This window comes from Sus scrofa, chromosome 18 (assembly GCF_054392235.1).
Source record: "Sus scrofa isolate SSC_HxYL_T2T_F1_AM1 chromosome 18, Sscrofa_HxYL_maternal_Yorkshire_Landrace_v2.0, whole genome shotgun sequence".
Classification (NCBI taxonomy): domain Eukaryota; kingdom Metazoa; phylum Chordata; class Mammalia; order Artiodactyla; family Suidae; genus Sus; species Sus scrofa.
In genome coordinates this window covers 22,596,171-22,613,150 of record NC_139400.1, presented here as the reverse complement: position 1 = coordinate 22,613,150, position 16,980 = coordinate 22,596,171, and the positions used below count along the sequence as shown (strand labels likewise).

The window sequence follows — 16,980 nt, the reverse complement described above, 5'->3', positions numbered from 1 at the left end:
ACTATCAGCTTCTTTTCAGAGTATGGTATAAGAGACTGTTGGGAATTATCTATTGGCAAAAGTGTTCCCTTCATTTTTGTAATAAGTGTACTTTATTTTTAGCCTTAAGATTTTGTTTATAAGGTTTTTGAGAAATGCTTTTTTCCACCTAATTTGTTAATACTTTGCCTATTATGGTACCTACTTTTTAAAAATTAATCTATCTAGTTTTGCTTGTAATTATTTGTTTCCGTCTTTTTTAAAATTGTAGTTGATTTACAGTGTTACTCCATTCTCTGCTGTACAGCATAGTGACCCAGTCATACATACATACATGTACATATGTGTATATATATATATATACACACACACATTCTTTTTTCTTCTTTCATACTATTTCCAATCATGTTCTATCCCAAGAGATTGGATATAGTTCCCTGTGCTGTACAGTAAGACCTCATTGCTTATCCATTCTAAATGTAATAGTTGGCTTGTAATTAGTAGTAGTAGTACTAATGTAGTAGTTTGCTTGGTAGTAGTAGTAGTACTAGTACTAGTACTAATATAGTAGTTTGCTTGTAATTATTATTATTAGTAGTAGTACTAATGTACTAGTTTGCTTGTAATTAGTAGTAGCAGTAGTAATAGTAGCAGCAGCAGCAGCAGTAGTAGTGTTTGGGAGTTCCCCAGTGGCTCAGAGGGTTAAGGATACAGCGTTATCACTGCTATGGCGCTGGCTCAGTCCCTGGCCTGGGAATTTCTCTATGCTGCAGGTGTGGCCAAAAAGAAAAAAGAAATTCTTCAAAGCAGTGTTTGGTGAATTTTATGTTTATAAAACTGTTATAGTTTAGGACTTCAAAGCCAGGCATATTAAAATAATATTGCATTCAAAAACTTCTACTGTATAAGTGATTCCCAACCCTAATTGTATATTAGACCAAATGTCCTTGATAATCTTAAGACATCATAATTTATTTTAGTTTCTGAAAATCTATTTGTTTTCTGAAATAAAAATCAGATTTTATGATAGTTTGTTTTTTAAACAAGTTAAGTATTTGAGAATTACTTGGGTTTTCTTTTTAAGTATTAAATTGTTAATATCAAAATATGACAGACTCAGACATTGCTAGATCTATGTGAGATTATTCTGGCAACAGAAACTTGATTCTTTTTTGTTTTTCAGTTAATTTTGCTCAGCTTTCATAGACATATTCTAGCTGATTTTTTTCTCCCTTGGCACCTATTTCTTTCTTTTTTAATTTTCCAGAGTGATAAATTATTATGGTGCCAGTTCCATAAGTTATTGACTGTGTTACATGGGAGAATAGCTGTTTTTATGTTACACTAGGAAACTAAACATATATGTTTAAATTCCAGAATATGAAATCTCTATGCTGAACCAGATGTCATGGCTGATGAAGACGGCCTCAATAGAACTAAGGGTAACTTCTCTGAATCGCCAAAGGTCACACACCCAGAGGCTCCTGCACCTCTTACTGGATGACATGCCAGTGAAACCATACTCAGGTGAACATGTGAACGTTGGCATTTGTTTTGTTGTGCTGCTGACTGGTGTGTGCGAATGCAAGCACAAATCTGAATCTTGTGCCTAGTTAAGTGATTGTAGGACCAACAAGTTCTTTTTTGCTTTTAGATTTTTTTCCTTAAAACACAAAATTTAAAAATCACCCATAATTGCCATTTTATTATTGTTTAAAGCATTCACATTTTTCTGTATTCATATATACCGATATGCAGTGGAGTTGGCCACATGGAGCCAACATGACCCAAGATAGTCTACTATGTACTTTAGATGCAAATTAAGCAGAAGCTTTTCTATTCATCTCACTGGCAGGATTGGGTCCTGCTTCTTTTGGAGTTCTGATTATCCTCTTCACAGTTGTGAAGTGGATCTCATAGAGATGGGAAGAATTAGATGAATGTTGTTGAGAAGTCCTCATCATCTTTGCAGTTACTATTCACTTGCAAGGGGCTCTTTGACCTAGAAACAAAGACATGGAAATAAAATACTTTATGTTTGTTATTTCCATATAAATTTTATGAGAGTGTTTTTTTTTTATTTTTTTAAAAGTAAAAGTATAGTTGGTTTACCATGTTGTGCCAATTTCTGCCATTCAGCAAAGTGACTTAGTCATACATATATACATTGTTTTTTTTTTAATATTACTTTCCACCATGATCTATCCCAGGAGATTGGATATCGTTCCCTGTGCTATACAGTAGGACCTTGTTGTTTATCCATTCTGAGTAATAGTTTGCATCTACCAACCCTGAACTCCCAGTCCATCCCACTCTCCCTCCTCCTGCTTGGCAACCACAGGTCTGTTCTCTATGTCTGTAAATCTGCTTCTGTTTAGCGGATAGGTTCATTTGTGCCATGTTTTAGATGCCACGTGTAAGTGATATCACGTGGTATTCATTTGTCTTTCTCTTTCTGATTTACTTCACTTAGTATGGTAATTTCTAGTTGCATCCATGTTGCTACGAATGGCATTATTTCATTCTTTTTTTTATGGCTGAGTCTGAAGTTAGAATTTTTAAATCTAGCCATTTTAGAGAGTGAGCACTTTCCTTGTTGGGACCAGAGTGTGTTGTTCTTTTTCTGATCTGTTTTACTGATGCTCCAGCAGATGGGGAAGGAGGATTAGAAGATGAAAATAGGTCTGTCTCTGGGTTCCTGCACTTTGACACTGCTACCAAAGGTAAAGTCTTCTGAATTTGTAATAAGCTTGTACATGTGTATGTATTAAATGGCTGAAAATTTCAAGAGGTAATTCATTTCTGTATCTGCAAATTCTGAACTGATGTAGAAAAGTTATATAAAGAATTGTCATTGAAAAAGAATTTTTTAAAATAACTAGGAAGATAGGATGGGGAAAAGTATTTTTGCGAATGAATGTATTAGAAATAAAATCCGGAGTTCCCAGGGGGCCCAGCAGTTAAGGATCTGGCATTGTCACTCTCTGGCATGGGTTCGATCCCTGGCCTGGGAAATTCCGCATGCCATGAGTAAAGCCAAAGGTGAAATAAAAAAATAAAATCCAATTTAGATTTCAACAGTTTTCAGTTTCCACACTGATTCCCTTTCTGAACATGGTTCTGTCTTTGAGATTGAGCTGAATATAGTGGTTAGCTTTTCTCCTCGGTGTCCCAAGTAGAATTGAACTACTTTTTATTATTTCTAGTACGTCGAAAAATTCTCAGTATTCTTGACTCCATTGACTTCAGTCAGGAGATCCCTGAGCCTTTACAGTTGGATTTCTTTGATCGAGCCCAGATTGAACAAGTAATCGCTAACTGTGAACACAAGAATTTACGGGGACAGACAGTCTGCAATGTCAAGGTGAGCATTGCTTTAGAGCGTGTACAGTATCAAGTGGTTCAGACTTTGAGTTTTTAGGAAAAAAATATAATTTTTTTTTTCCTAATAGAGATAGTGATTTATTGGACTGTGGCATTTACTTGTCAAACAGCCAGGAAAGCAAACCGAATAGGCCACACTAACTTTACCTCTTTAAAAGATTCCCTGTCACCTTCCTCTTAGTAATCATGCCACCCAGCTCTAAGTGTGGAGTGGTTTTAACTCTTTAACTCCCTACCACCTAAATGGCAGTGAACTCCCTAGTAGGAAGAGGATATCCTGTGCATTTGCCCTAATTTACCTGCTGCAGAGGCTCTTTGGGACCACTCTCTGGAAGGTGAGGGATGCCCACTGTTCTTGACTAGAAACTAGACAGTGCCATTGTTAGATTGTAAGTAAAGATAGTTGCAACTTTTCACCGTAGGGCAGTTTATAGTAATTGCTAGGTTACTGTTCTACCAGTAGAACTGGTCTTATTTTTCTCTCTTTTCTCAATTATATAGCTTCTTCATAGAGTTCTTGTTGCTGAAGTAAATGCCCTTCAGGGTATGGCAGCCATAGGACAGAGACCTCTTCTAATGGAGGTAAGCCCTGTTGAGTATGTATTAGTTTTAACTTTTTAACTACTTAAACTAAATTGCCAGTTAGAAGGCAAACCATTTCATTGATTTCTAGTTCATTATTAGAAAACTACTTAAAAAATTAAACTTGAATAGAATCTTTCGCTTTTGACTTTTTAACTGTTAAAAGTTGAATTAGACATTAAAAGTTAATGCCTGGGTACCAGAAAAAATAGCATCTTTTCTGCTAAGTTAGTTGAGGATTTATAACCTGTCCATACTGTATGATGGATTTCACTTGCTCCCTGTCCGTCAGGGAAGAGAGATTCATTTGTCATCACAAATGGGGAGGTAGGGTAAGAGGTCAGGTGGGAAGAAGCACATACATGGGAGCTCAGCTGGCTAGGCCAAAGCAAGAGGCAGAGCCATCAACATGCCGTTGAAACTGGGTTTTAGGCAACTAACTCTAGTGCTCCAGAGTAAGATAAGTAAACAGTTAAAAGAAGACAGAATAAGAAACTCATTTCCACCCACATCACTTCTGTCTCCTGCCTTACACACACACACACACACACACACACACACACTACACAGCCTTATGTATTATTTTTCATGCTCCGGCCACCAGTATAACATGAAAAATCATTTGTTGACTGCCATGCATGTGTTTCCTAAGTATACTATATATATTTTCAGTTTAGCTGACAGAATTAAAATTCGGAACCTGTTAGGAAAAGACATTATTTGCCTCTGTGTTAACCTTGCAATTCAATTTCTGCGGCTTTAGGAGATCAGCACTATTCTTCAGTACGTGGTAGGAAGAAACAAATTGCTGCAGTGTCTTCATGCAAAACGGCATGCGCTGGAGTCATGGAGGCAGCTGGTAGAGATCATACTGACAGCTTGTCCCCAGGACCTAATTCAGGCAGAAGATCGACAACTGATTATTCGTGATATTTTACAAGATGTGCATGATAAGGTGGTAACCATGCCTCCTAAATTGTTTTATACAGCCGAATACATATTTATACCATTGAAACATAGTTTGCCACTCCTTTTTTTCCATTTTAGATTGGGAGTAAATAGAGTTGTGCAACACCACTGTTAAGACTTTCCTTGAGAAAGGTCCTAACTTTGTACACTAATCGCTCTCAACCAGAGTGTGTATCAGAATTTTCTAGGGAGCTTTTTAAAAATATACATGACAGGAGTTCCCGTCGTGGCTCAGTGGTTAACGAATCTGACTAGGAACCATGAGGTCGCGGGTTCGATCCCTGGCCTTGCTCAGTGGGTTAAGGATCCGGTGTTGCCGTGAGCTGTGGTGTAGGTTGCAGACGCGGCTTGGATCCCTCGTTGCTGTGGCTCTGGTGTAGGCCAGTGGCTACAGCTCCGATTGGACCCCTAGCCTGGGAACCTCCATATGCCGCAGGAGCAGCCCTAGAAAAAGACAAAAAGACAAAAAAAAAAAAAAAAAAAAAAAATATATATATATATACACATGACAGATTCTACCCTAGACGTGGTGAGACATTATTTTAATTTCCTTAAAAATCTCTAGGGAATTCTGATAGGAATCTCTTCTAGTTAAGAACATGTTACCCAGCAATTTAAATTTCCTTCTGTGGGAGTTCCTGTCGTGGCGCAGTGGTTAACGAATCCGACTAGGAACCAGGACGTTGCGGGTTCAACCCCTGCCCTTGCTCAGTGGGTTAAGGATCCGGCGTTGCTGTGAGCTGTGGTGTAGGTCGCAGACACGGCTCGGATCCCACATTGCTGTGGCTGCGGTGTAGACCAGCAGCCACAGCTCTGATTAGACCCCTAGCCTGGGAACCTCCATGTGCCGCGGGAGCAGCCCAAGAAATAGCAAAAAAAAAAAAAAAAGACAAAAAAAAATAAATTTCCTCCTGTGCATTAGCCTTTATTTTCTTTGAACAATGCAATTCTATTCTTAAGTTCTTATGGTAGTTGAAAAGCTAAATGTATAAGACATGTTCATGACTGTAGCTGAAAGCAGATCCTCTTTCTGCTTTTAGATCCTCGATGATGAAGCCGCACAGGAGTTAATGCCAGTGGTAGCAGGTGCCGTGTTCACCCTGACCGCTCACCTAAGCCAAGCCGTTCGCACAGAACAGAAGCAACCGTTAGTCTTGGGACCTGGAGAGGCCCATTATGCTTTTATGCTTGATAGCTCTTTCACCTCACCTCCGCCAGCAGAGAACCCTGTGGTGGGGTTTGCTTCTATTGGAGATTCTTCACTTCACATCATATTGAAGAAACTCTTAGACTTCATTTTGAAGACAGGTTTTTTCATCTAAATTTTCTATAAATTGCAACTTCTGTATTCGCTATAACTTTAATTTGAAAAAAGGTTTTTACTCTCCTACTCTTTTTTCTTAGGTGGTGGGTTCCAGCGAGTGAGGACACACCTGTATGGCTCTCTGCTGTATTACTTACAGATTGCCCAGAGACCAGATGAACCAGACACCTTAGAAGCAGGTAGAATTAGATTTCTAATCTTTTCTGGTTTTAGGGATTGGTTACTTTAATTTCTTAAAAAAATCACTTTTTCATCAGCTATAATAAATGAGTGTTTATGGAATCATTGAAGTGCTTACTCTAGGAGTTCCCTTTTGGCACAGTAGATTAAGGATCTGGCATTGTCACTGTAGTGGCTCAGGTTGCTGCTGTAGCACAGGTTCAGTCCCTGGCCTGAGAACTTCCACATACTACGGGCACAGCCCCCCGCCCCCCCCAAAAAAGGTGCTTACTCTAAAGTCAAGTGTTCTTAGTTCTAAAATTGTGACAATCGTACAAGACTAATGTGAAAACAAAGCACCCTCAAATATTATTTTTGGTTATATTTTTTTGTAATACTCTCACCTGTGGTCCCATTGAACAATATATATAATACATACCTAGTTGTAACTTTTAAAATTGCTCATTATTCCATAGTATGGAAGTAACATTTAATCATTTGCCTTATTCAGAAGCACTTAATTTGTTTCGAATTTTTTACTGTCACAAAAATTCTGAATCAAGTATTCTTTTATAAGCCCGTATATTTCTCAAAGAAGATACCTCATTTCCATATGAAAGAGTGTGCATATTTTTGCTTTAATAGATTCTACCAAATGGACCTCTACCAGTTTAAACTCTCATCAATAGTGTACATATGTATTTTTGTACTAATGGGAGGTTTTTCTTGGATAGATTACAAGAAATAGAATTTCTTGTTTGAAAGATCTGTGTGTTTAAAATAGTTGTAAATCTGCTATCTAAACTGTAGTTAGCATTTTTAATTAAGAATGATAATGTGAGAGTTCCCATCGTGGAGCAGCAGAAAAGAATCTGACTAAGAACCATGAGGTTGCAGGTTCGATCCTTGGCCACACTCAGTGGGTTAAGGATCCAGTGTTGTCGTGAGCTGTGGTGTAGGTTGCAGATGTGGCTTGGATCCTGCGTTGCTGGCTGTGGTATAGGCCAGCAGCTATGGCTCCGATTTGACCCCTGGCCTGGGAACCTTCATATGCCACAGGTGCAGCCTTAAAAAGCAAAAAAAAAAAAAAAAAAAAAAGAATAATAATATGGATTCTCCTGTCTCCACATATTGAAAATGTTTTTAACTATTCAAGAGACCAGTTATAGTATTCTCTGCCAGAGTTACTCTTCTATTTAAGAACTTGTAAGCACCATCTCCTTGTCTCTTTCTGAGAACTTTTATGAGCATTTGTTATTTTGTACACAAATTCTTAAAAACCACTTTGTGTGTAAGACTCACATTATCTCATACTATTTTTAACTGGCTATATATTTTTGCATACTATAATCCTTAGAAGGATATATTTATAGAAATGTCCTACCAGCTTAAATAATGCACAAAAATGTTTTTAGGGGCCTTAAAAATAAAAAAGTATTTCAAGAGTTCCCTTGTGGCGCAGTGAGTTAAGGATTTGACATTGTCACTGCAGTGGCTCAGGATGCTGCTATGCTGCTGTGGCACGGGTTTAATCCCTGGCCCTGGAACTTCCACATGCTGTGGGTGTGGCCCCCCCCCCCACAAAAGAAAGAGTAATTCAGAGGAACTTTTTAAACAAATAGGAGGTTGTTATTTTTTTTTTTAAGAGAGTATTGGGGATTTCACTCCCTACTCTCTTCTGCCGACACACCTCCCCTATTTTCCTCTTGACGAAAACAATTTAATATTGTATTTAGTTGAATTGAAAAAAAAACACCACTTAACCACTAGGTGGAGCTCTGCATGGTGTGTAGAACTCATTATCAAGATGTGGTAAAAGCAATGTGATCATAAAAGAAAATTCTCCTTTGTTTTTGATTTTCAAATGATCTATATTTTAGAGCAGTTTTATCCCTTAATTAGTATTTCTTAATTACTGCTTTTTTTGACTTGTTTTAAATAACAAAGTACTTTATTCCCTAGATAATAGTTTCTTTAAGTTTTAAATTAGAAATATTAAATCTTGGAGTTCCTGTTGTGGCTCAGTTGTAACGAACCGGACTAGTATCCATGAGGATGTGGGTTCGATTCCTGGTCTCGCTCAGTGGGTCAGGGATCCAGCATTGCCATGAGCTCTGGTGCAGGTGGCAGACACCGCTTGGATCTGGTGCTGCTGTGGCTGTGGCCTAGGCCTGCAACTGAAGCTTCTATTCGACCCCTAGTCTGGGAACTTCCATATGCCACAGGTGTGGCCCTAAAAAGACAAATAAATAAATAAATAAATATTAAATCTACAAGTTCCTGTTGTGGCTAAGCGGGTTAAGGACCCAGCACTGTCTCTGTAAGGATGCAGGTTTTATGCCTGCCTTGCTCAGTGGGTTAAGGACCTGGCGTAGTCTTAATTTCTTTTTGATCTGTTTTTTAAACTCTAGAATTATAAAAATATTTCATACTTAAAAACAGATTGGTAATGACAAAGATACACATTTTCCAGCTTATTTTTAATCTCAGTAAAAGTGTATAAAGCCAACCCATGAAGTTAAGTGAACACCTTAGTGTAGAGGATACAGTGCATCCTTCTTCGTCAGATTTCCATGAAGTTAGCCCTTTGGAAATTTTTTGTTGTAATTTCAGTAAAATGGATTATATTGTTTTTAAAACATTCATTTTAACTTTCCATTTTCTAGGATGTTCAACTTTATAATTGATTGATATAGCACTATGGAAGATACCAGTTTAAATTCTTAATTTTGAAATTGTTTAAATTGTTGCAGTTTTAAGCACTTATCAATTTTATCATATATCCTATTTTCATTTAAACTGGTTTTTCTTTTTTCTAAGTAAGAATTAAGAATTAGAGTACAAATGAGGAATATTTTTGCTCTGCCCATGATTCTTTTGGGCTGTTATAACTCTTGATGGAGAATATTCTTGTTCTTTGTTTATGAAACCATAGTATCCATTCACTTTTTTGAAAGAAAATAAGATTAGAAAAGATAACCTCTTGTCATTATTAAATTTTTGAAAATCCTGTCATGAGGTCTTCAATTTTTATGGTCTAGTCGTTAGTGTGATCTAGAATTATAATACAAGTACACCTATGGTTTAGTTATAAAGTGTTGGGACTGAAAGGATTTCATAGAGCATCTTACATGCTATTGACTCTGTTCTTTTGAATTAAGCTCCAGTAAGTGATTTTAAAACACTAGATACAGGTATATGTGTCTGTAGTATGTGCAGGCTTTTTGCTTAATGTGAATTTAGATATGCATTTCTCACTATTGCTTTTATTTATTTATTTTTACAACCTGAGTCATGTCCTAGAACCTGTGAACCTGACTAAAAATTAATAATCAAGTATTTAAAAAATCTTTTAGCTTTTATTTTTTATTTCAAAATAAATATTGATTGTAGGAAATTTAGAACGTACTAATAAACAAAAGGAAGAGAGAAGTCACACATTCTACCCTTCTAAAATAACTATGAGGACATTTTGGTTATAGCCAACCATCTTTTTGTATTGATTTTTATCTTCCCTTTTCTTTCTACTTTCTATTTTATTAGCTTTTTCCACCTCATTAAATAAAATTTTAATTTTTTTGTCTTTTTAGGGCCTTATCTGAGGCATATGGAAGTTCCCAGGCTAGGGGTGAAATCTGAGCTGTGCTGGCCTGCACCACAGCTCACAGCAACACTGGATCCTTAACCCACTGAGTGAGGCCAGGGATCTAACCTGGGTCCTCAGGGATACTAGTTGGGTTCATTACTGCTGAGCCACAACGGAAACTCCATAAATAACATTTTTTTCCTGTTTTTTATTTTTATTTTTTTTAATATAATGATTTTTAATTTTTTTCACTATAGCTGGTTTACACTGTTCTGTCAATTTTGTACTGTACAGCATGGTGACCCAGTTACACATATATGTATACATTCTTTTTTCTCACATTATCATGTTCCATCATAAGTGACTAGACATAGTTCCCAAATGCTACACAGCAGAATCTCATTGCTAATCCATTCCAAAGGCAATAGTCTGCATCTCTTAACACCAAGTTCCCAATCCTTCCCACTCTCTTCCCCCTCCCCCTTGGCAACCACAAGTCTGTTCTCCAAGTCCATGATTTTCTTTTCTGTGGAAAGGTTCATTTGTGCTGTATACTAGATTCCAGATCTAAGTGATTGCATATGGTATTTTTCTTTTTCTTTCTGACTTCATTCATTCAGTTGTAAGAGTCTCTAGTTTCATTCATGTTGCTGCAAATGGCATTATTTTGTTCTTTTTTATGGCTGAATAGTATTCCATCATGTATATATACCACGTCTTCCTAATCCAGTCATCTGTCAGTGGACATTTGGGTTGTTACCTTGTCTTGGTTATTGTGAATAGTGCTGCAAAGAATGCACGGGTGCACGTCTTTTTCAAGGAAAGTTTTGTCTGGATATATGCCCAAGAGTGGGATTGCTGGGGCATATGGTAGTTCTATGCATAGTTTTCTGAGGTACCTCCATACTGTTCTCCATAGTGGTTGTACCAGCTTACATTCCCATCAACAGTGCAGGAGGGTTCTCTTTTTTCCACACCCCCTCCAGCATTTGCTATTTGTGGACTTATTAGTGATTGTCATTCTGACTTGTGTGAGGTGGTATCTCATAGTTTTGATTTGCATTTCTCTAACAATCAGTGATGTTGAGCATTTTTTCATGTGCTTGTTGGCCATCTGTACATCTTCATTGAAGAACGGTCTAGTCAGGTCTTTTGCCCATTTTTCCATTGGGTTGCTGGCTTTTTGCTGTTGCGTTGTAGAAGTTGTTTGTATATTTTAGAGATTAAGCCCTTGTCAATTGCATCATTTGAAACTATTTTCTCCCATTCTGTAAGCTGTCTTTTTGTTTTCTTTTTGGTTTCCTTTGCTGTTCAAAAGCTTGTCAGTTTGATGAGGTCCCATTGGTTTATTTTTGCTTTTATTTCTGCTGCTTTGGGAGACTGACCTGAGAAAACGTTTGTAAGGTTGATGTCAGAGAATGTTTTGCCTATATTCTCTTCCAGGAGTTTGATGGTGTCTTGTCTTATATTTAAGTCTTTAAGCCATTTTGAGTTTATTTTTGTGCATGGTATGAGGGTTTGTTCTAGTTTCATTGGTTTGCATGTTGCGGTCCAGGTTTCCCAGCAATTCTTGCTGAATAGACTGTCTTTTTCCCGTTTTATGTTCTTGCCTCCTTTGTCAAAGATTAATTGACCGTAGGTGTCTGGGCTTATTTCTGGGTTCTCTATTCTGTCCCATTGGTCTGTATGTCTGTTTTGGTACCAGTACCACACTGTCTTGATGACTGTGGCTCTGTAATATTACCTGAAGTCTGGGAGAGTTATGCCTCCTGTTTGGTTTTTGTTCCTCAGGATTGCTTTGGCAATTCTGGTTCTTTTGTGGCTCCATATAAATTTTTGGATTGTTTGCTTTAGTTCTGTGCAAAATGTCATGGGTAATTTGATAAGAATTGCACTGACTCTGTAGATTGCTTTGGGTAGTATGGCCATTTTTACAATATTAATTTTTCCAACCCAGGAGCATGGAATATTTTCCATTTCTTTACATCTTCTTTAACTTCCTTGATTAATGTTTTATAGTTCTTAGCATGTAAGTGTTTCACCTCCTTGGTCAGGTTTATTCTCAGGTATTTGATTTTTCGGGGTGCAATTTAAAAAGGTATTGTATTTTTGTATTCCTTTTCTAATATTTCATTGTTAGTATACAGAAATACAACTGATTTCTGAATGTTAATCTACTTTGCTGAATTCGTTGATAAGTTGATGTAGTTTTGGGGTTGAGTCCTTAGGGTTTTCTATATATAGTATTATGTCATCTGCATACAGTGACAATTTTACCTCTTCTCTTCCTATTTAGATTCCTTTTATTTCTTTTGTTTGTCTGATTGCTGTGGCTAGGACTTCCAATACTATGTTGAATAACAGTGGCAAGAGTGGGCATCCTTATCTTGTTTCAGATTTTAGCAGGAAGGCTTTCAGCTTTTCTGCATTGAGTATTATATTTGCTATGGGTTTGTCATAAATGGCTTTTATTATGTTAAGGTATGTTCCCTCTATACCCACTTTGGTAAGAATTTTGACCATGAATGGATGTTGTATTTTGTCAAATGTTTCTCCACATCTATTGAGATGATCATGTGGTTTTTGACTTTTCTTTTGTTAATGTAGTGTATGATGCTGATTGATTTGTGTATCTTGAACCATGCTTGTAAACCTGGGTTGAATCCCACCTGGTTGTGGTGTATGATCTTTTTTATATGCTGTTGGATTCAGTTAGCTAAAATTTTGTTGAGAATTTTTGCGTCTGTATTCATCAAAGATATTGGCCCATAGTTTTCTTTTTTGGTGGTATCTTTGTCTGGTTTTGGAATTAGGGTGATGGTCCTGTCATAGAATGTCTTTGGGAGTTTTCCTTCTTCTTCAACCTTTTGGAAAAGTTTAAGAAGGATGGGTATAAGTTCCTCTTTGTATGTTTGGTAGAATTCACCTGTTCTGGACTTTTATTTGTATTGAGTGTTTTTATGACATATTCAATTTCATTTCTAGCGATCGGTCTATTCAGTTGATCTGTTTCTTCTTGATTCACTTTTGGCAGGCTGTAAATCTCTAGAAAGTTGTCCATTTCTAGGTTGTCAAATTTGTTAGCAAACAATTGTTCATAGTATTCTTTCATGGTTTTTTGTATTTCTGTAGTATCTGTCGTGACTTCTCCTTTTTCATTTCTTATTTTGTTTATTTGGGTTTTTTCTCTCCTCTTCTTGGTGAGTCTAAGCAGAGGTTTGTCAATATTGTTTACCTTTTCAAAGAACTAGCTCTTCATTTTACTGTTTTTTTCTATTGTTTTTTTAATCTCTATTTTACTGATTTTCACTCTGATCTCTATGATTTCATTCCTTCTGTTGACTTTAGGTTTTGTTTGTTGTTCTTTTTCTAATTCATTTAGGTGGTGGATTAAGTTGTCAATTTGAAATTTTTCTTCTTTTTTGAGGAAGGCCTGGATCACTGTGAATTTCCCTCTGAGCACTGCTTTTGCAGCATCCCATAGATTTTGAGTGGTTGTGTCTTCAGTTTTTGTGAATGTAATGTTCAGTTTTGATTTGTGGTTGCCCTGTTTTTTAATCATGTTAAGCCCTTCCTATATCTGCTTGCTTTAGCCTGATAGTTATATAGGCTCAAACACATCATTAAAATAAAAAAAAGAATCTATATTTTCTTACTTTCCTTCCCCACATTGTATGATTTTGATGTCTTTTTTTTTTTTTTAACATCTTTATGTTTATATCTGTATGCTGGCTTATTTAAGTGATTGCTTTCCAATTGTGGTTTCCTCCATCCTAATTCTTAATTCTTCTTATTTTTTTTTATTTTTATTTTTTTTTATTTAGGGAAGCCCTTTCAGTATTTCTTTTAGAATGGGTTTAGTATTGCTGTACTCCTTTAGCTTTTGTTTGTTGGAGAAATTCTTTATTTCCCCTTCTATTTTAAATGGTATTCTTTCTGGATACAGTATTCTAGGTTGCAGATTTTTTTCCCTTCATCACTTTAAACATATCTTGCCACTCCCTTCTGGCCCGTAGAGTTTCTGTAGAGAAATCAGCTGATAGCCATATGGAGGTTCCCTTATAATTAACACTTTGCTTTTCTCTTGCTGCTTTTAGAATCCTCTCTTTAACTTTTTGCCATTTTTACTATAATATGTCTTGGTGTGGGCCTGTTTGGGTTAACTTTGTGGCCCCCTGTGCTTCCTGCATCTTGATATTTAGATTTGGAAAGTTTTCAGACATAATTTCTTCAAATATATTTTCAATCCCCTTTTCTTTTTATTTTCCTTCTGGAATTCTCATCATGCATAGATTGGCCCACTTTATATTATCCTATAGGTCTCATATTGCTTTCACGTTTTTTCATTTGGTTTTCTGTCTGCTGTCCTGATTGGGTGATTTCCATTATTCTATCTTTCATGTCACTAATTCGTTCCTCTGCATTATTCAATCTGCTCTTTATTGCCTTTAGCTCAGTTTGCATCTCTGCAGATGAATTTTCTAGTTTTTCTTGGCTCCTCCTTATATTTTGTCGTTCCTTTCTAAAGGAGTCTGCGTTACTGTTCATATCTGCTCTTAATTCCTTGATATTCGGCCTTAATTCCTTCAGTATTTTTACTGTCTCCCTTTTGAACTCAGTGTCTGTCAGACTGCAGAGGTCTGTTTCATTGTTGACTCCTTTAGGTGAATTCTCCAGTTGCTTTAACTGGGAATGTTTTCTGGGAGCTTCTTCATCTTGATTGTGTTTTTCTGTGAGTTTGGGGAAGCCAAACTGTAGTCTTGTAAGGCTACTTCTATGCAAGAGCATCCGTTTGTATTTTTTTGGGGGGGTTACTATTTATTTTTGGTGTGGGAGTTTGAATATTTGCTGTCTCTTTCTTTGGTGTGAGCAGGCTCTTATCCCCAGGATGCTCAGTGTGTTTTCAGGGAGAAGGAGGCAATGGGTAGGGCCAGCAATCAGTGCCTGGATGCTGGGCTCTCAGCAGCAGCAAGGACCTGCAGGAAGGTGGCACAGTGTGCTCCTAGTTGCAGGGCCCTGGGAAGTGGTAAATGAGCTCTAGGCAGATCTATAAGGTGACCAGAACATTTGGTAGGAGCAGCAGCAGGGTGCGTGAGTTCCCAGGGGAGTGAGAGCAACAACAGCTAGTGTTTGATTGCAATGCCCTCCTCTGAGGTGATGGGAACCACAGGTGGTGCCTGTTCAGGGACCCCTAGTGGTAGTGGGCCAGGACTGCCTCTGGAGTCAGTGATAACTGTGGTGGTTTGACCCCGCCACCTGTAGACCTTGCATGAAACAACCCTTCTCACTTAGCCCACATAGGAGGTGCTGTACAGGCTGCTCCTAGTTGTAGGATCCTGGGAAGTGACAGAGGTCAAGTGTGTGGGTATTGCCGGGAGCATTTGGCAGTGGCAGCAGCAGGGCAGGTATGTTCCCAGGGTGCAAGAGCACCAATAGGTGGTGTTTGGTCACAGCACCCTCCTCTGTGGTGCCCTTGAGGTGAATGGGGCTGCAAGTGGTGTCTGTTCATGGATCCGTAGTGGTGGTGGGCCACTCCCACCTCTGGAGCCAGAGATAACTGTGGTGGTTTGCCCCTGCCACCTGTAGACACCTCATCCTGCTTAGCCCCCACAGGACGTGCTGCACAAGCTGCTTCTAGTTGCAGGTTCAGGGGTCCGTGAACAGACACCACTTGCAGCCCTGTTCATCCAGGGGAGCGAGAGCAGCAGGTGGTGTTTCGTCACAGTGTCCTTCTCTGTGGTGCCCGCTGAGGTGGGGCTGCAAGTGATTTTTGTTCAGGTATCCCCAGTGGCAGTGGGCCATGCCCACCTCTGGAGTCTGAGATAACTGCAGTGATGTGCCCCTGCCACCTGCAGACCATGCTAGGAGCACCCTGTCCCACTTAGCCCACGCAGGAGGTGCTACACCAGTTGCTCCTAGTTGTAGGGTCTTGGGAAGGGACAGTGACCAAGTGTCTGGGCACCACCCCGAATATTTGGCAGTGGCAGCTGTAGGGCGGTTTTGTTCCCAGGGGAGTGAGAGCAACAGCCTATGGCACCTGGTTGCAGTGCCCTCTTTTTTTCTTTTTTGCCAACCCCTAAGGTGACTGGGGTTGCAGGTGGAGCCCACTCACAGGCCCCCAGTGGTGGCAAGCCACGCTTCCTTCAGGCCTCCAAGACAACCGCCCCAGTCTGTCCCTGCCCCCTGTAGATTGTGCAGGAGGCACCTCGTCGCAGTTAGCCCCCTGACGCCACAGGAGGTGCCTGGCCACCGGCAGCCTGCACAAGAAGCGCCCAGTCTCTCCTAAAGGAGTGAGAGGCTTCTTGCTCCCTGCAGCCTGTGCCAGAGCCGCCCTGCCCACTCAGAGCCGGCGGGTGCCCACGCGCACACTCAGGTGCAGGGAGTTTTCTATGGCGTCCGCCGCTCCTCCTCGCCCTCGCCAATACTGGCGCCTTGCCTCTCCTGCAGGTCCGGACCTTCTCCCGGGTTCCCCCTGCTGTGGTGCACTGCTCCTTAGCCCCTTGGGTTGTCCGCACACAGCCAGCCCCAGGCCTCTCCCCAAGACTGACCTCCGGAGCCTGAGTCTCCGTGCCCAGCCCCCGCCGGAGCATCTCAGGCTGTGGTGTCCGGGCCGGTGGTGCAGACGATCTGTGCAGCTCTCACTCTGCTTTGCTGGTCTCAGTCCAGCTGCTGCGCTTTTCTCGGCGACTTTCAGGTCCCTCCGACTCAGCTGATCTTTCGGTCAGTTAGGTGGTTTCCCAGGATGTGGGTGCCTTTTCTCCTTCACGCCTCCCTCTCAGGATTGCTAGTCCCCTCCTGATTCCTTTTCTCTCTCTCTTTCTCTTTTGTTTTAGCCAGTTATGTCAAGAGTTTCTTGCCCTTTTTGGAGATTTAAGTTCTTCTGCCAGCATTCAGTTGATGTTCTGTGTGAGTCATTTTACATGTAGATTTGTTTTTTTGATGTTTTTGTGGGAGAAGGTGAGTGCAGCCTTTTACTCCTCTACCATCTTGCTCCGCC

The 16,980-nt window shown here is 39.3% G+C and overlaps 1 protein-coding gene across 4 annotated transcripts in view; it reads left to right on the top strand.

Moving 5' to 3' along the window:
* The window catches only part of NUP205 (nucleoporin 205), a 102,719-nt gene that overhangs the window by 50,202 nt on the left and 35,537 nt on the right, over positions 1–16,980 (top strand). For all 4 annotated transcript variants that reach the window (XR_014833734.1, XM_021079230.2, XM_085005395.1 and 1 more), the window contains 7 exons: positions 1,357–1,506; positions 2,631–2,702; positions 3,186–3,343; positions 3,865–3,945; positions 4,709–4,900; positions 5,955–6,222; positions 6,319–6,417. Coding sequence is in view for 3 of the 4 variants with exons in the window: in XM_021079230.2 (XP_020934889.1) it covers positions 1,357–1,506; positions 2,631–2,702; positions 3,186–3,343; positions 3,865–3,945; positions 4,709–4,900; positions 5,955–6,222; positions 6,319–6,417 (1,020 nt within the window). In the remaining variant the exon portion in view is untranslated. The remainder of the gene's footprint in view (positions 1–1,356; positions 1,507–2,630; positions 2,703–3,185; positions 3,344–3,864; positions 3,946–4,708; positions 4,901–5,954; positions 6,223–6,318; positions 6,418–16,980) is intronic.